Source organism: Oncorhynchus mykiss, chromosome 13 (assembly GCF_057628025.1).
Source record: "Oncorhynchus mykiss isolate SJ-2025 chromosome 13, ASM5762802v1, whole genome shotgun sequence".
Lineage (NCBI taxonomy): Eukaryota > Metazoa > Chordata > Actinopteri > Salmoniformes > Salmonidae > Oncorhynchus > Oncorhynchus mykiss.
In genome coordinates this window covers 67,301,433-67,318,276 of record NC_143034.1, presented here as the reverse complement: position 1 = coordinate 67,318,276, position 16,844 = coordinate 67,301,433, and the positions used below count along the sequence as shown (strand labels likewise).

At 42.9% G+C, this 16,844-nt stretch overlaps 2 protein-coding genes across 2 annotated transcripts in view; one reads left to right on the top strand and one right to left on the bottom strand.

The window, feature by feature from the left end:
- The window catches only part of LOC110487024 (dynein axonemal assembly factor 5), a 65,960-nt gene extending 52,655 nt beyond the window's left edge, over positions 1 to 13,305 (bottom strand). Inside the window, exons 1-6 of the mRNA XM_090197310.1 lie at positions 12,720 to 13,305; positions 11,923 to 12,107; positions 9,588 to 9,712; positions 8,972 to 9,090; positions 2,271 to 2,503; positions 282 to 506 (exon numbers count right to left, since the gene is read on the bottom strand). Of these exons, the coding sequence (XP_090053436.1) occupies positions 282 to 506; positions 2,271 to 2,503; positions 8,972 to 9,090; positions 9,588 to 9,712; positions 11,923 to 12,107; positions 12,720 to 13,302 (1,470 nt within the window). The 5' untranslated portion in view covers positions 13,303 to 13,305. The remainder of the gene's footprint in view (positions 1 to 281; positions 507 to 2,270; positions 2,504 to 8,971; positions 9,091 to 9,587; positions 9,713 to 11,922; positions 12,108 to 12,719) is intronic.
- Positions 13,306 to 13,680: 375 nt separating this feature from the next.
- Positions 13,681 to 16,844, top strand: part of LOC118938336 (cAMP-dependent protein kinase type I-beta regulatory subunit) — a 203,929-nt gene continuing 200,765 nt past the window's right edge. The window contains exons 1-2 of the mRNA XM_090197307.1: positions 13,681 to 14,113; positions 15,418 to 15,612. Coding sequence (XP_090053433.1) covers positions 15,436 to 15,612 — 177 coding nt within the window. The 5' untranslated portion in view covers positions 13,681 to 14,113; positions 15,418 to 15,435. The remainder of the gene's footprint in view (positions 14,114 to 15,417; positions 15,613 to 16,844) is intronic.

Below are 16,844 nucleotides of genomic sequence, written 5' to 3'. Positions count from 1 at the left end.
TTTAGGGTCAAAACTAAGTACCTCAGAAAGGGTACTGTTTCATCTCTCGGTCTATATGCCAACTTCACCAGACCTGGCTGGAGACTCAAATATAACAGAGAGGAAACACCTCAACCCATTGAGATGTGAACTATCATAAGTTACCCCTAACCACAGACCATTCATATGGATAATGATCTGATCCTGGACCAGTAGTTATGACATTTACCTTTCCCCCCCAATTCCCAACCTATAGGTCATATCCATAGGTCATACCCATAGGTCAAGGGTCATAGACTCACCTGCTGGTACTCCTGGCAGACGTCTGGTTGGACCAGCGTATCAGCGATCTTCTGGAGGTGTGGTTTCAAGAGCTCCCTGGAGCAGCCCCCCAGCACGGCAGCCAGGACCATGAGGGGGGTGTGGGGGGAGGAGGAGGAGGAGGGGGTCTCCAAGTGGACCAGGAGCAGCTTGAGGAAGACCTCAGGGCTGACAAAGGTCCCCAGCAGCTTGGCAGACCTCAGACACTGCAGAGAGAGACAGGGGATACTATAGTTTATGGAATGATTTGCCAATATTACAGAGTGTATTTCACGCCAATAAAACACATTCAATTGATAGAGCAAAGATTAGCGAGAGAGCAGAGACCAATACTAGAGAGAAAGAGACAATAAGAGAGAAAGAAAGAGGACAAAAGAAAGATTTCAACATAACAGAAGACCACAGAAGAGAACGTAATTCATAATCCATTATCAGCCAGTGGATCAGGGGAACCATCAAATACTTCCTCTTGGGGCAGGCGCATCCCAAGTCCGTAGGCCAGCCCAGCCTAACTGTCTCAGGGCTATAAGACACATATATCACTATTCACTGCTGTCTATTCTAAGGCCAGCAGGTGTGTCCTCTCATGACATGACCATCAAGATCAAGCCATTCACCACAGCAGCTCTGAAACATCTGTTTCTGGGTGGAAAGAATGTCAATGGAAATAGGCCATGAGCATGACAATAACGGAAATAACTTGAAGGAAGGAAGGCCATTAGTACTGTGAGCAGTTTGTTAAAATGGTGCATCAGTCTACGGCTTGTTTCACAAAGATCTGTCAAGTGATGAACTGAAGTAGCCAACACACAGGTACTGTATACTGGACCTGTAGAGCAGATATCTACCATTATCTTCTTTATTTAACAGTGATTTAACCTTTATTCATCCAGGTTAGTCTAAACAGAGAATATATGTTTAACAAGAGAGACAAGATCCAAGAAAGAGCTCACCAGCTGCAATAGCAACACTATCATCCAACCATTAGACCTACCACTATCATCCAACCATTAGGCCTACCACTATCATCCAACCACTATCATCCAACCATTAGGCCTACCACCCTCATCCAACCATTAGGCCTACCACTATCATCCAACCATTAGACCAACCACTATCATCCAACCATTATACCTACCACTATCATCCAACAATTATACCTACCACTATCATCCAACCATTATACCTACCACTATCATCCAACCATTAGACCTACCACTACCACCCCACCACTCTCATCCAACCAATAGACCTACCACTATCATCCAACCAGTAGGCCTACCACTATCATCCAACCACTAGACCTACCACTATCATCCAACCAATAGACCTACCACTACCATCCCACCACTCTCATCCAACCAATAGACCTACCACTATCATCCAAACACTATCATCCAACCATTAGGCCTACCACTATCATCCAAACACTATCAATCAACCATTAGGCCTTCCACTATAATCCAACCATTAGGCCTTCCACTATAATCCAACCATTAGACCTACCACTATCATCCAACCATTAGACCAACCACTATCATCCAACCATTAGACCAACCACTATCATCCAAACACTATCAATCAACCATTAGGCCTACCACTATCATCCAACCATACCATCCCACCACTATCATCCAACCATTAGACCAACCACTATCATCCAACCATTAGACCAACCACTATCATCCAACCATTAGACCAACCACTATCATCCAAACACTATCAATCAACCATTAGGACTACGACTATCATCCAACCATTAGGACTACCCCTTCCTGACCTGACCACCCCCCCTAGGATGAGATAAAGGTCAGTGCTATCCAGAATCATTGGGACGTCCCTACCCTAAATCCTAACCTTAACCCCTACCTTAACCATTTTACATTTCATTTCCAATGGTGTAGGGACGTCCCATTGGATTACATAGAACACGCAGTGATAGCATGTGTCTCTATGTGTCGACCACTCACGTTGGTGACCACGTCGCTCTCGGGGTCGTTGCAGGCGCGGTACAGCGTGGAGAGCAGCAACTGCAGGTGCTGGGTGCAGTGGTCCTCAGCGTGCAGCAGCAGGGCATACAGCAGCTGGGCCGTCTTGACCCGCGTGCCCGCCACCCAGTCAACCACGTCGCGAGCCAACGCCGGCAGCAGGTTGGACAGGTTCCTCACCACCAGCTCCCTGCAGCCCAGGCCCGGACGCGCCACTGGGGGAGTAGAGAGGTGGTGGGGGGGGGTTAGAAAGTGCATGAATATGCCAACATGCATTAGCCTACTAAAAGCACACAAATGGACCAATTAAGATTTACATCTAAGGCTCCGTTTGCACCAATTAGATCTGCAAAAGATCTTAACTGAATGATTGGTTCAAAAGACCAATAATTTGGCAAAAGATCAGAATTGGGCTGCCTGTGTAAACGCAGCCTATAAATCTACATCTACAAGTGCTAATAAGTTAATTGTGTTGTAACTGTGTTCTCCTATTTCTAACTGTGAAATAGAGACAGGACAACTGTTCCATTGCCCCCTGGCCCAGTTTTGCTGATGGAGCATTTTACAATATTTATTTTCAACAAAACACTTCCGTAGGCAAGAAGGGAACTTAATTTGCCGGGTGTTTTCTGCTGTCACAGTGATACTGCTGATGGAGAGAGAGGACTGCATCTTACTCTAAACTCTAAGTCCCATTTTCCAGACATGTACATTTTGGTTTTATGATTGAGATTTCCTCTCCGTGGGACTTGTCAGAGCAAGTGGAAAACATTTTTAAATGAATAGCCTCCACATGCTTCATCCCTCTCCCCCGCCTACCCTCCCTCTCTCTCCCCCGCCTTCCCGCTCTCCCACCTTCCTTCAGTAGCCTATGAGCGGGTCTCCCTCCCTCATGAACAGGTCTCCCTCTCTTTCTATTTCTCTTTTGCAGGCTGCTAATGAGAGGGGAAGAGGGTGATCAATCCTACAGAATCACACAGGACAAGACAAGCCGTTTCTGGTTGTGTCCCAGTTGTCTGACACTGACCTTTTCAGACAGGAGGGGGCCGTGTTGGATTTATGACTGGCAGGGAGAGAGACTCATCCAGTATCCATCAGCATTATCACTGTGTGGAGCTGGAGACTGACCCAGATCTGCACTACACAATAGAGGTCGACCGATTATGATTTTTCAACGCCGATACCGATTATTGGAGGACCCAAAAAAAAGCCGATACCGATTAATCGGCTGATTCTTTTGCTGTTGTTTGTAATAATGACAATTACAACAATACTGAATGAACACTTATTTTAACACATCAATAAAATCAATTTAGCCTCAAATAAATAATGAAACATGTTAAATTTGGTTTAAATAATGCAAAAACAAAGTGTTGGAGAAGAAAGTAAAAGTGCAATATGTGCTATGTAAAAAAGCTAACGTTTAAGTGCCTTGCTCAGAACATGAGAACATATGAAAGCTGGTGGTTCCTTTAAACATGAGTCTTCAAATTTCCCAGGTAAGAAGTTTTAGGTTGTAGTTATTATAGGAATTATAGGACTATTTCTCTCTATACCATTTGTATTTCATATACCTTCGACTATTGGATGTTCTTATAGGCACTTTAGTATTGCCAGTGTAACAGTATACAACAACAACTCCAAGTCTCAGAGCGAGTGACGTTTGAAACGCTATTAGCGCGCACCCCGCTAACTAGCTAGCCATTTCACATTGGTTACACCAGCCTAATCTCGGGAGTTGATAGGCTTGAAGTCATAAACAGCGCAATGCTTGAAGCATTGCGAAGAGCTGCTGTCAAACGCACAAAAGTGCTGTTTGAATGAATGCTTACGAGCCTGCTGGTGCCTACCAACGCTCAGTCAGACTGCTCTATCAAATCATAGACTTAATTATAACATAATAACACACAGAAATACGAGCCTTAGGTCATTAATATGGTCAAATCCGGAAACTATCATCTCGAAAACAAGACGTTTATTCTTTCAGTGAAATACGGAACCGTTCCGTATTTCATCTAACGGGTGGGCATCCCTAAGTCTAAATATTCTTGTTACATTGCACAACCTTCAATGTTATGCCATAAGTACGTAAAATTCTGGCAAATTAGTCCGTAAAGAGCCAGGCGGCCCAAACTGTTGCATATACCCTGACTCTGCGTGCAATGAACGCAAGAGAAGTGACACAATTTCACCTGGTTAATATTGCCTGCTAACCTGGATTTCTTTTAGCTAAATATGCAGGTTTAAAAATATATACTTCTGTGTATTGATTTTAAGAAAGGCATTGATGTTTATGGTTAGGTACACATTGGAGCAACGACAGTCATTTTTCGCAAATACGCACCGCATTGATTATATGCAACGCAGGACACGCTAGATAAACTAGTAATATAAACCATGTGTAGTTAGCTAGTGATTATGATTGATTTTTATAAGATAAGTTTAATGCTAGCTAGCAACTTACCTTGGCTTACTGCATTCGCGTAACAGGCAGGCTCCTCGTGGAGTGCAATGTAATCAGGTGGTTATAGCGTTGGACTAGTTAACTGTAAGGTTGCAAGATTGAATCCCTGAGCTGACAAGGTAAAAATCTGTAGTTCTACCCCTGAACAAGACAGTTAACCCATCGTTCCTAGGCCGTCATTGAAAATAAGAATGTGTTCTTAATCGACTTGCCTAGTTAAATAAAGATTAAATAAAGGTGTAAAAATAAAGAGAAGAAAAAAACATTTGGCCAAATCTGTGTCCAAAAATACTGATTTCCGATTGTTATGAAAACTTGAAATCGGCCCTAATTAATCGGCCATTCCGATTAAATCGGTCGACCTCTACTACACAACCAAACGGTCATGTTTATTAGGCACCAAACGGATGAAAACTGACTAAAACAGAAATAGACTAGTCCAATAACAAACAGCCATTTACCATTATCAGTTGCAAAATGTTTAATGTTTCATGCCCTGATGAACATAACCCAGGACACATATGGGTACCCAACACTTAGCCTACCTATGGCCAGCAACCAGGGTGATCACGTTCCTGTTCACGTTCAAACTCATCCTTAGCCCCGGACCTGGGTTATCTACCCTCGCCATCGCAGCAGCACCTTCCTACAGTAGATCTGAGGCAGCTACACTGTCATTATGACTGCAGCCTGCCTGTCAGACACTGGGTTAAAGCCACTGCACCTGCATAGTGGAACTTCCCTTTTAATAAACCCTTCATCATTGTCATCATCACCCTTAATTGAATTTGTATCATTAACTTAGTACCAATCAACATACTCCTATGGAATAAATCAATGGACCGACATAGAGGGGGAGTAAAACACTAACAAGGTGAGATTAGGACAGTGGAATCATTTATCCTTCATGAATACAGGCGATCCCATTGAAATTCAACCATCTTTTAAGAGGCGAGAGACCTGATTAGATGCAGTGCACACACTTCAACCACAGGTTGTTGCCTGGTCCCATATCTGTTGGAGTCATCTGGCCAACTCTTAGGGTCATTGAGTACGGTTTCATGCACACAAAAATAGGATTATTGTGAAGTCAGATCATTATAATAGCTGTTTAAATATTGACATGCTTTGCAAGAAGAACAATGTCCCTAATAATCCTGTTTACATGGATACATCTGAAATCAGGCTACCTGATGGTACTGGTAAATGCAGAAAATGGCCCATCAAAATAAACGTTCTACCACAGCGACCATGTTATTTTTGGGATTCCTATTTGATTCTGAATTCAGACATACAACGTTAGTGGGAAAACTACTTTCGATGATGCATATTTTCAGTGTTTCCAAACTCACTTCACTAGCGCAAAAGATAAAAGCTTGCACTGCTCGTTCTAGCACGCTCAGATCTAATACACCGCTGTAAAACTCTGATGAAGGCCTTTACATGTCCTCAGAATTCTAAAGATTGCTCAGAAAACCAGGTATTTTCATCAGCGTATGCTTACTTCCATGTTGACCTAAGATAAGTAGAGTAAGGTGTTTATAATTGACATGACTAATGCCATACTCAGCCTACTGCCATAACCAGATTAATATCAAATTATTAGTGTGCATGTAGACATACTCATCGTCACATCTTGACATAAACTGGTCTGGGACCAGGCTAATGTGGTGAGTGCGTGTGAACGTCATAGAAACAAACTGCCTTCCCAGTGTAGCCTACGTAAAATAAACTGAAATCAGGTCAGGAGGAAAACGGTAGGGTTGCTGCTCTAGATAAAGGCCTGCTGTCTGTCTTCACCTGCTGAGTGGGATGGAAAGTCAGACAGGACAGACAGGACATCACCTCTCCTTCCTGAACCCAGCAGGGATATGAAGAGATGAAGGGCTTCCTCATTCCTCACTACAGTGCTGACAGACATTATTAATAGGTGGTAATAAGCACTTGGGGAGGCAACACAGGCTGGGTGTTGTCCCTCCAATGGCCTGCCCTTCCAGCTTCTCACACAGGGGTGGGGTGGTGCGTGAGTGGGGTAGTCGTGAGTGTGTGTTTGTGCCAGAAAGAGAGTCAGTGTGTGCGCGTGCATGAGTGCGTGTGTGTGTAAAAGGGAAGTAGGGGGAGGTGGGCAACAGCCCTGCAGGATGCACATATGTGAGTGTGAGTGTGAGAGTGAGAGTGAGAGAGAGAGAGAGAGAGAAAGTGTGTGTGTGAGAGAGAGAGGGAGAGTGAAAGTGTGTGAGAGAGAGAGTAGGGGGAGAGAGAGGGAGGGAGAGAGAGAGAGTGTAGGGGGAGGTGGGCACCAGCCCTGCAGAAAACCCCTCTAGTCTCCACCCAGCCTGCACACCACATCCACAAGTTAGTCTTAGTAATGAGGGTGTTAGGGGGCAGAGTGCTGACAATAATTGGCTATTAGTCAAGCACTGTCATAGGAGAGCCTTGTATGATTGACAGAGCAGATCTAATGACATAACACATAACCTGTAGAATACGTAACCCGCAGGCCAATAGAGATGAGTAATATATGGAGGTGTGGAACTCCACCATGACTAAGGAGTCTTGGGGAAAAGGGCATAGTTGGTTTATGGTTGTAGCTCATACGTATTCATTTTTTTAGTTCGGCCACATCTAAAGGAATAATTCAAGGATTTGTATAAAAGTTGTCTGCTCAAAGACAGACAAGAAGACAGTACTTCTTAATACAGAAAACGAATGTTATATAAAGTTAAAAAATCCTTTCAAACCTAGTCCCAACAAAGCGAATGAAAAATCCCTTTAAACCTAGTCCCAAAAAAGCGAATTAAAAATCCTGTTCCCTTCTTTCCCTTGATTAAAATATAATTAAGACCCCATGATGTGAATAACTGAATATTTAAAGAGTCATGTATAAAAAATATTACAATTAAATCAATGCAAGACAAGAGCAAATTCTCCCACGCACAGAGCTGCAGATGATGAGTATGATGTCTACAGCTTGGAATTCAAACTGACATGCTCCATTTCACCATGGTATCAGTTTGTATTTCAGGTCACAGCAACTAGGACACACAGACAGGAGGGTGAGAATCCTGCTATACTACAACAAGCAGAAGTACAACTGGAGAAATTAAGCATATTGGGGATGGATAGGTAGGCTAGATGGATCATTGACAGCACAGCATCCCTCCCCAGCCCCTACAGCCCTCTCTCCATGCCCAGACTGCTCTGACGTCAATCATGCCCTCAGATACATCATGCCCTCAGAAGACAGTTCTTCTTATTAATAAAGGCAGCTGAACCCCACGCTGCGTCTGACCTACTTTCAGAGGAAGGAGTACATAACTAGATCGGTGGAGGAGGAGGTGGCTGTACAGAGAAGGCCACAACAACAAATCACACAGTTTACACTGGCTGATGTTCTTCAGGCTGTATCAATGCACTGATCAACTTTCGTCTTCATTATTGTAATCAAGACAACACACTACCTGGGACAGTAACTAACTAACCTTTCCTCAATGGGCTACATTCACTGAAGGCCTTGTATCTCTCTGCAGGAGACAAAATCCAATATATTTCTTTAATGATTTGTTCTTCTTGTCTGGCCTTCTTTGTGTGAGAAACTTAACTCTGTAAATACTTTTTTTTTGCACCAACCAAAGATCCTGTATTCACTTTCTATGTCAATTTGAGCAGCGCAATGGTACATTGTTGTTTCGGGCCTCCGAGTGGTGCAGTGGTCTTAGGCACTGCATCGCAGTGCTAGCTGTGCCACCAGAGATTCTGGGTTAGAGTCCAGGCTCTGTCACAGCCGGCCGCTACCGGGAGACCCATGGGGCGGCGCACAATTGGCCCAGCGTCGTCCGGGTTAGGGGAGAGTTTGACCAGCAGGGATGTCCTTGTCCCATCGGGCACTAGTGACTCCTGTGGCGGACCGGGCCCAATGCACGCTGACACGGTCGCCGGGTGTACTGTGTTTCCGCCGACACATTGGTGTGACTGGCTTCCGGGTTAAGTGGGCATTCTGTCAAGAAGCAGTGCGGCTTGGTTGGGTTGTGTTTCGGAAGACGCACGGCTCTTGACTTTCGCCTCTCCCGAGTCCGTACGGGAGTTGCACCGATGAGACAAGACTGTAACTACCAATTGGATACCACGAAATTGGGGAGAAAAATGGGTAAAAAAAATATATTTTAAAAATGGTACATCGTTTCATCTCTCTGCAGTAGTAGTGATGGAGTTAACTCACCTCCAGCAGGGTAGAGGTCAGGTGGGGTCAGGAGGAAGTCCATCTTGTCCTTCAGGTCATCCTCATTCTCCTGCTCCCACAGAGCGCCTGTCTGCCTCCACAGCTCAGCAGCTCGTTGACTGGAAGGGAGAGAGCCAAATAATGATAATGCATGTCCATCCCTGCCCCGGCAGACCCAGGATTCAAACCCATTCCATAACCACGCAATGTACAAACACAAAAACCCAGCCTTGTTGGCTGCTACTATTCCCTCTATCACACCAAACCTACTGTATAAGTAGGTATCTACAGTAATCTGCTCAAGCAAAGCAGATACAATATGTGTGTATTTGTGGCTGCATATTTCCTAGGTCTGACAGAGTGAGTGAATGGTTAGTATCAAAGGCAGGGTGGTTAAGGACTGGGTCAGTCTTTTGAATTAAAGGCAGTCAATTCAGGAAGTAAACTCAAATTACAATTCAAAGTGGGAAAAAACAGCATCTATTTTCAAAGAGTAGAAGCTATTCATTTCAAAAGTTTAAAACAAATTGAATTTTGAATTAAAATCACTTCCTGAATTGACGGCCTTCAATCCGAAATTGAAATTGCAGTCAATTCAGCCCTATATAATAGGTACCTTATCTCTGGGATGTCATCGCTGAGGCTGCTCAGTAGGAGGGGGATGAGCTTGTGGAAGTAGGAGTATCTGTCTCGCAGGTGGAGCAGCCAGTCACCAACAACCACAGTCACAGCTTTTCTCACCTGGAGGAGAGAGAAGTGGGATGAAACAAAACATAGTTTATTAAGTGAGAAAAACACCTTGTATGGTACTGTAGTAATTAAGGGGTTCTCAAAGTGTTTCACTCTGTGCCTCCCTTCCAGCCTTGGGGAACATCCCGAGCCCCCCTGCGCAGACACCACGTCTATTTCTATGGACACAGGTACTGTTCATGACACAAACTGTTAACACCCCCCATGTTGGTGTAGAAAATGTTGCAGGTTTAAAGCTTATTTCCTACAATTATACACATTTTGTCATGGGGTGCAAAGAAAATGTTGCAGTTTTAAAGCAAATGTTCTTGCAATTCTATACATTCTGCCATGTCTAATGTGTATTCATGCGATATTTGAGTGACAAAAAAATTACAACAATATCAATGGGCTACAAAAGCTAAATAAAAAAACGTTAGCTGACATGGGCTAGTTGATCTGGATATTTCTGACAAGTTATAAATAGCTCTAAGTTATGCAATGACTAACATGACAAGAGGAACTGATGATGCACTACCCAATTTCAAAAATGTACCTTGTGCATTCTACTGTTACAACTTTCAAGAGTAAGTTTAAAGCCAGGCTTTAAAAAAAAATCCAAATACATATATATATATATATATTTATATACAGTGGGGCAAAAAAGTATTTAGTCAGCCACCAATTGTGCAAGTTCTCCCACTTAAAAAGATGAGAGAGGCCTGTAATTTTCATCATAGGTACACTTCAACTATGACAAAAAATCCAGAAAATCACATTGTACGATTTTTTAAGAATTTATTTGCAAATTATGGTGGAAAATAAGTATTTGGTCAATAACAAAAGTTTCTCAATACTTTGTAATATACCCTTTGTTGGCAACGACAGAGGTCAAACGTTTTCTGTAAGTCTTCACAAGGTTTTCACACACTGTTGCTGGTATTTTGGCCCATTCCTCCATGCACATCTCCTCTAGAGCAGTGATGTTTCGGGGCTGTTGCTGGGCAACACGGACTTTCAACTCCCTCCAAAGATTTTGTATGGGGTTGAGATCTGGAGACTGGCTAGGCCACTCCAGGACCTTGAAATGCTTCTTACGAAGCCACTCCTTTGTTGCCCGGGCGGTGTGTTTGGGATCATTGTCATGCTGAAAGACCCAGCCATGTTTCATCTTCAATGCCCTTGCTGATGGAAGGAGGTTTTCACTCAAAATCTCACGATACATGGCACTGGAGGATTTGAGTCCCTGGCGGCGTAGTGTGTTACTGATGGTAGGCTTTGTTACTTTGGTCCCAGCTCTCTGCGGGTCATTCACTAGGTCCCCCCGTGTGGTTCTGGGATTTTTGCTCACCGTTCTTGTGATCATTTTGACTCCACGGGGTGAGATCTTGCGTGGAGCCCCAGATCGAGGGAGATTATCAGTGGTCTTGTATGTCTTCCATTTCCTAATAATTGCTCCCACAGTTGATTTCTTCAAACCAAGCTGCTTACCTATTGCAAATTCAGTCTCCCAGCCTGGTGCAGGTCTACAATTTTGTTTCTGGTGTCCTTTGACAGCTCTTTGGTCTTGGCCATAGTGGAGTTTGGAGTGTTGTGGACAGGTGTCTTTTATACAAGTTCAAACAGGTGCCATTAATACAGGTAACGAGTGGAGGACAGAGGAGCCTCTTAAAGAAGAAGGTACAGGTCTGTGAGAGCCAGAAATCTTGCTTGTTTGTAGGTGACCAAATACTTATTTTCCACCATAATTTGCAAATAAATTCATTAAAAATCCTACAATGTGATTTTCTGGATTTCTTTTCTCATTTTGTCTGTCATAGTTGAAGTGTACCTATGATGAAAATTACAGGCCTCTCTCATCTTTTTAAGTGGGAGAACTTGCACAATTGGTGGCTGACTAAATACTTTTTTGCCCCACTGTATATATATATATGTTTTTAAATTGGAGGGGGAGGACCCCCGCCGACCCCTCATGTGCCCCCCAGTTTGGGAACCACTGCAGTAACTGTTAGTGTAAAAGAAAAACAGCCTTTATTAATATGTTGGATTGATTAGATTGATCAGTTTGTTTATTTTGGTAAGACAAACATTTATCCCACATTTATCTAACAAGGAAAATAAGAATCTAGATTAACTCAGTAATAACAGAATTAGTCTAATCATTAACACTAAATGTCACTAAGAGTATTTGAGAATTATCTGCCAGATTTGACAGAGCCAACCTGTGGTGAGTCGTCAAACAGCCTCTGTGCCAGGTGAGAGAGCACATCGTCCACGTTCTTCCCCGTGCCGTACTGGATGACCGCTCCAGTGGCCTCGATGGTGGACACACGCACACGGGAATGCTGGTGGGAGACGGTCTGCATCAGGGGCTTGACCAGGCTCTCTGCCTGCATGTGGAAATGTTCTGGGGATAGAGAGAGAGAAGCATTTCAAACAAGATGAATGCAAGGTGACTGTCACTTCATGCCACATTATAAATTAGGGTACGATTTCCTGAATCTTATCAATACATTCAATGGTTATACATATATTGTATTTACTTTGCCACCATGGCCTTTTTTTGCCCTTATCTCACCTCATTTTCTCACATCGTATTTAGACTTGTTTATACTGTATTATTGACTGTATGTTTGTTTTACTCCATGTGTAACTGTGTCGTTGTATGTGTCGAACTGCTTTGCTTTATCTTGGCCAGGTCGCAATTGTAAATGAGAACTTGTTCTCAACTTGCCTACCTGGTTAAATAAAGGTGAAATAAATAAATAAAATAAAAAAAACATGTATTCAGAGAGACCATACATAGCTCTGTAGGGCATGCAAATCACAGAGAAACAAATGATTTTGTTTTTGTCCCATTGTCTTTATAGCCACAAAAAACAACCACTCTGACACAGCTTGGTCAGGTGTCCATACAATGTGCAACCATGGCAACCCTATAAGATAACTAGCTAGCTAACTAGTTAGCCTAATGTGTGGGCTAACAAGAATACACACATTATATTCTTAACCATCTTACCTGGTACACTTTTTGCAAAATGAACAGTGCATTTGCAACTCTCCCTTTTGACGTCTGGGAAAGGGTCGACAATAGTTCTCTGCAATATCTTCATCATATCGTCGAGGTAGGGAGCTAGGTGCCTGCCACACACCTCCACTGTGAGAGTCAGAACCTCCACCATGGACAGCCTAAGTTCCTCCGCGGGCTCCAGGATCTCTTTCCCGCTGAGCCGCTGCGTCAAAGCGGGCATGAGATAAGGCAAGGAATCCTCCGGTTGAGGAACACACCGAATAAAATCTCCAAGCATGTGTATGGCAGTCTCTCTGCATCTTTCCATAGGATCTGACAGGCATTTCAGGAGCGACTTCAGCAGACACGTGAAAACCTCCTGCAACACGCCGCTCGACAGCCCTTTATCAATAGTTTCTCTTTTGATTGCTTCAAGCGCTCGTTTTCTTGTGGTTTTGCTGTCTTCGTTGAGACAGTTTAGATGTCGAGCAATCGCTCTCAAAACTTCAGAAGCAGCACGTTCTTCTCCGGCCGCCATAGTTGTTGCCATTTTCACTGTTGATATGGCAACGATCAGCGTTGAGACAAACATACTTGCTTTACGATAACTCTAATTCAAACATTGAAAACTTTATTGACAACTACGCAGTTTCATGCAATGCAGTGGAAATGAATCTACATATATGGAATAAAGATTTGACATAATGTATTTTTGTTACAAATAATCATTGTGTATGTTGAATAGCATGCTGAAATATATATCTTATAATATAAATAGTATCACTTATACTATAACAATATAATAACTGTAGTATAACAGAGTTGAAATATTGTGCTTTCATATCACATTCTTCTTTAGGTTAGGATTATGATATTTTATTAAGTCTGTCAGTAACACAACTTGGCAGAGCCCAATGATGGACTTTCTATCACAGCCTCATAACTAAGCCTCATAACAAATGGGCAGAACATTGTAATGTGGTGCTTTCTCTGCATGAGCAGGTCAGGAGCAGGTCAGGTCTGTCAGTGTCGTCTGTCAGATAACCTTTTCTCTGTCTGATACTGCTGAGAAAAACAAACAAACACCTGCCCTCTTCTTATGAAACTGGTGTATTGAACATGACACGATGATGTGGACATCCACATAAGGAACGCCATGGCACATAATTATTTAAACATTTGAAATGAGTGAAAGGATTGTAAGCTTGTTGCTGGCCTCTTTATTCAGTTGCTTTGCGGCTGAATAAAAAGTGACAGATTGACGTCATTGAGACAGACGCAGAGCGAGCCCCAGTGAAAGAAGCAACCGAGCAGCGGCAGAGCATCATCTCTAGCTACAGAGTAGCCTACCTTGCAAACCACATCCGTAGCCAAGAATCTCTGAGCATCCCCGGAAAATAACGGTAAGAAACTGAATGGCACAACGAATATCTTATCTGGCAAAACCTCAGCGTGTTGACGTATTTATCAGCATATGCAACTAGACTTGAATATTGCTTTTTGTTTAGCCATGGTTGTGATTTGGTTGTCATCTTATGTGAGAGACATGAAAGATAGACTCGTGCCCGGAAACACTTAAACAGGTGCTCTAGTAATGCTACTTAGGAAACATTTGATTTTCACAGAAAATGATATAATAGCTAGCTTGCCAATTTTAAATGTTAGACATTGAGGCCAATGATAAGCTAGCTGTTTTACAGTCATCTTCCATGGAAATATGGAGGTTATGGGTTTATGATAGCTAGCTAACGTTAGCCTACTTAGTTTTAGTTTTAAGCTTGCTAGCCAGCTATGTAGTAGCTACTTTCAGAGGCTAGCTACAGTAACACATCAACCGTGATGTTTCCTTATAATTTAAATAGCGGAAGTGAATTTGCGGAGGCTTTGTATAGCTATCTCTGTCCCTAATCTGACTGTCTTTACATATTATTCCATTACAGACTACCTTGTTGTCAGAAGATATTACATAGTTTAAAAACCACATGATTTGAGAATGCATCCTTTATTTGACAGTGTTGCTGATGTGGGCTAGGCTATGTAAAGGTGGAAATAGATTGAGGTGACAATAAACAATATGCTCCTCTAGATAGTGTGACTGTAACTATGCATTACACCTGCAACAGGTACTGAAGTATGATTTGATCATGTCAAGGTATTGCTTTGATAATCTAGTAGGCTAAGTGTCTGTGGTCATCAACATGCCTTATTAATTAATAGGCCTCTGTCTATTGTAGTTTGGAGATACAGCCCCTATCACATTTAAAGAAAAACTGACCGACAGACACACAAACAACCAGGGGCTGATAATTCTCCTCATTCTGACAACCTCTCCTCTTCTCCACCACTCTTCTTTCTCGCACTTTCTCTCTTTATGTCTTTCTCCCCTTCTCTTCTCCTCTTCATATTTTCCTCTTCTCCCCTCCCCTCCACTCCTCCTCTCCTCTACTCAACTCTTCTCATCTTCTCCTCTTTTCCCCTCTCCCCTCCTCCTCCTCTTTCCACCTCTCGTCTCCCCTCCCCACACCTTCCTCTTCTCTCCTCTTCTTCCTGTGTTTGCTCTCTTCTCAACCTCCCCTGCTCTTCCCTCCTCTCCTCTTTCCACCTCTCCTCTCGCCTCCTCCCCTCTCTTCTCCCCTCCTCTTCTCTCCTTCTCTCCTCCCTTCATCTCCTCTCTCCTCAACCACCCCTCCTCTCCCCCTCTCTGCAGATAAACCAGATAAATAACATGGCCACCTCCTCCTCCCCTAATCTGGAAGAAGACGAGAGTCTGAAGGGCTGTGAAGTGTTCGTGCAGAAGCACAACATCCAGCAGATCCTCAAAGAGTGCATTGTCAACCTGTGCATCGCCAAGCCTGAGCGTCCTATGAAATTCCTGCGGGAGCACTTTGAAAAGCTGGAGAAGGTTTGTGAATATCCCTAAATCTCCCCTTATTTGCGACCTAAAGCTCCCTTGAAATGTTTACTGCATCTTTGTTCTTTGAAAATACATTTTTACCAACAATAATATTTGTTGTTTGTGACTATCTATTTAGTTTTTTCGTCTATAGTGTCATTATTAATGTATGTCAGTAATGTTTTGCTTATGTGTGAATAATTTCTGTTGAATTGCACTCTGCAGAAAAGCAAGGATTTGCTATCAACGTATTGACATGTAATACACAAATGAACTGGAAGGCATTGGAATTGAGCTGAGTAGAAGCTATTATTGTTGTTTCATTTCACTGAGGTGGATCTATTTTCATTAGTCGATAGTCTTTTACATCAGAATACATGAGAAAGGAGACTGTTATGCTCATGTTTTCTTGTCATATCCTCAGTATATTTGTAAATAAATAGCCTAGGGGTATCCTAGCTGTCAGTTTCATGATAATACTACATTTGTCTAATTGAGCTTTCAACTCTCCACACAATGGTGGGGTACATTAGCTGAGGGCCTGGGAGCATTAGGGGCGCAGAGACAGGGACAGTCTGTGCCCCATCCACAGACACACAGGCTGTGTTGTACGGACGTTGTCTATCCACAAGTGTCTGTGGGACAAACCGAGAACGACCTGTTACTGTCTGGTGCCTGGACTGACAGATTACGGAATAGAACTACAGAATGGTGTTAATTTCTCAGAGGTTAGAGAAAAGAGGGGATAGAAGAGGAAATAAAGGAGGGAATCTCTCTCTCTGAATGTATTATCTCTGGCTGGCACCTCCGTAGCGAGACGCCTTCATAGATCAGCCCAGCTGGTCTGTATATTCAACCTCTGGAGCCCTCAGCCCTTGAAAGTACAGGGTCCTGTCAACTCTTTGATAAGTTAGGATAGCTAGTTGTTTATTTCACACACGCCATGTTGAGGATTCAGCAATGGCTGAATTATAGGCTATGTTAAAGGGAAATGTAACAACAATTCTACTTCATATTCTTCATCTCCAGCACCACTCCCAACATCAACATATGTGAAAATGATGTGTTTCTATGTTTTGTAGTAATAAAAACAGAGGAAAATAAACCAATTAGTTAACACTTATCTCCCTCTAACTTTTTATTTTTTTATTTTTAACATTTGCCTTTAAGGGAGCTTTTTTTTCTCTATAGAATGGACTATCTTTATTTTTCCTAGAGGGAACTTTGGTTGTGGTGTTGCA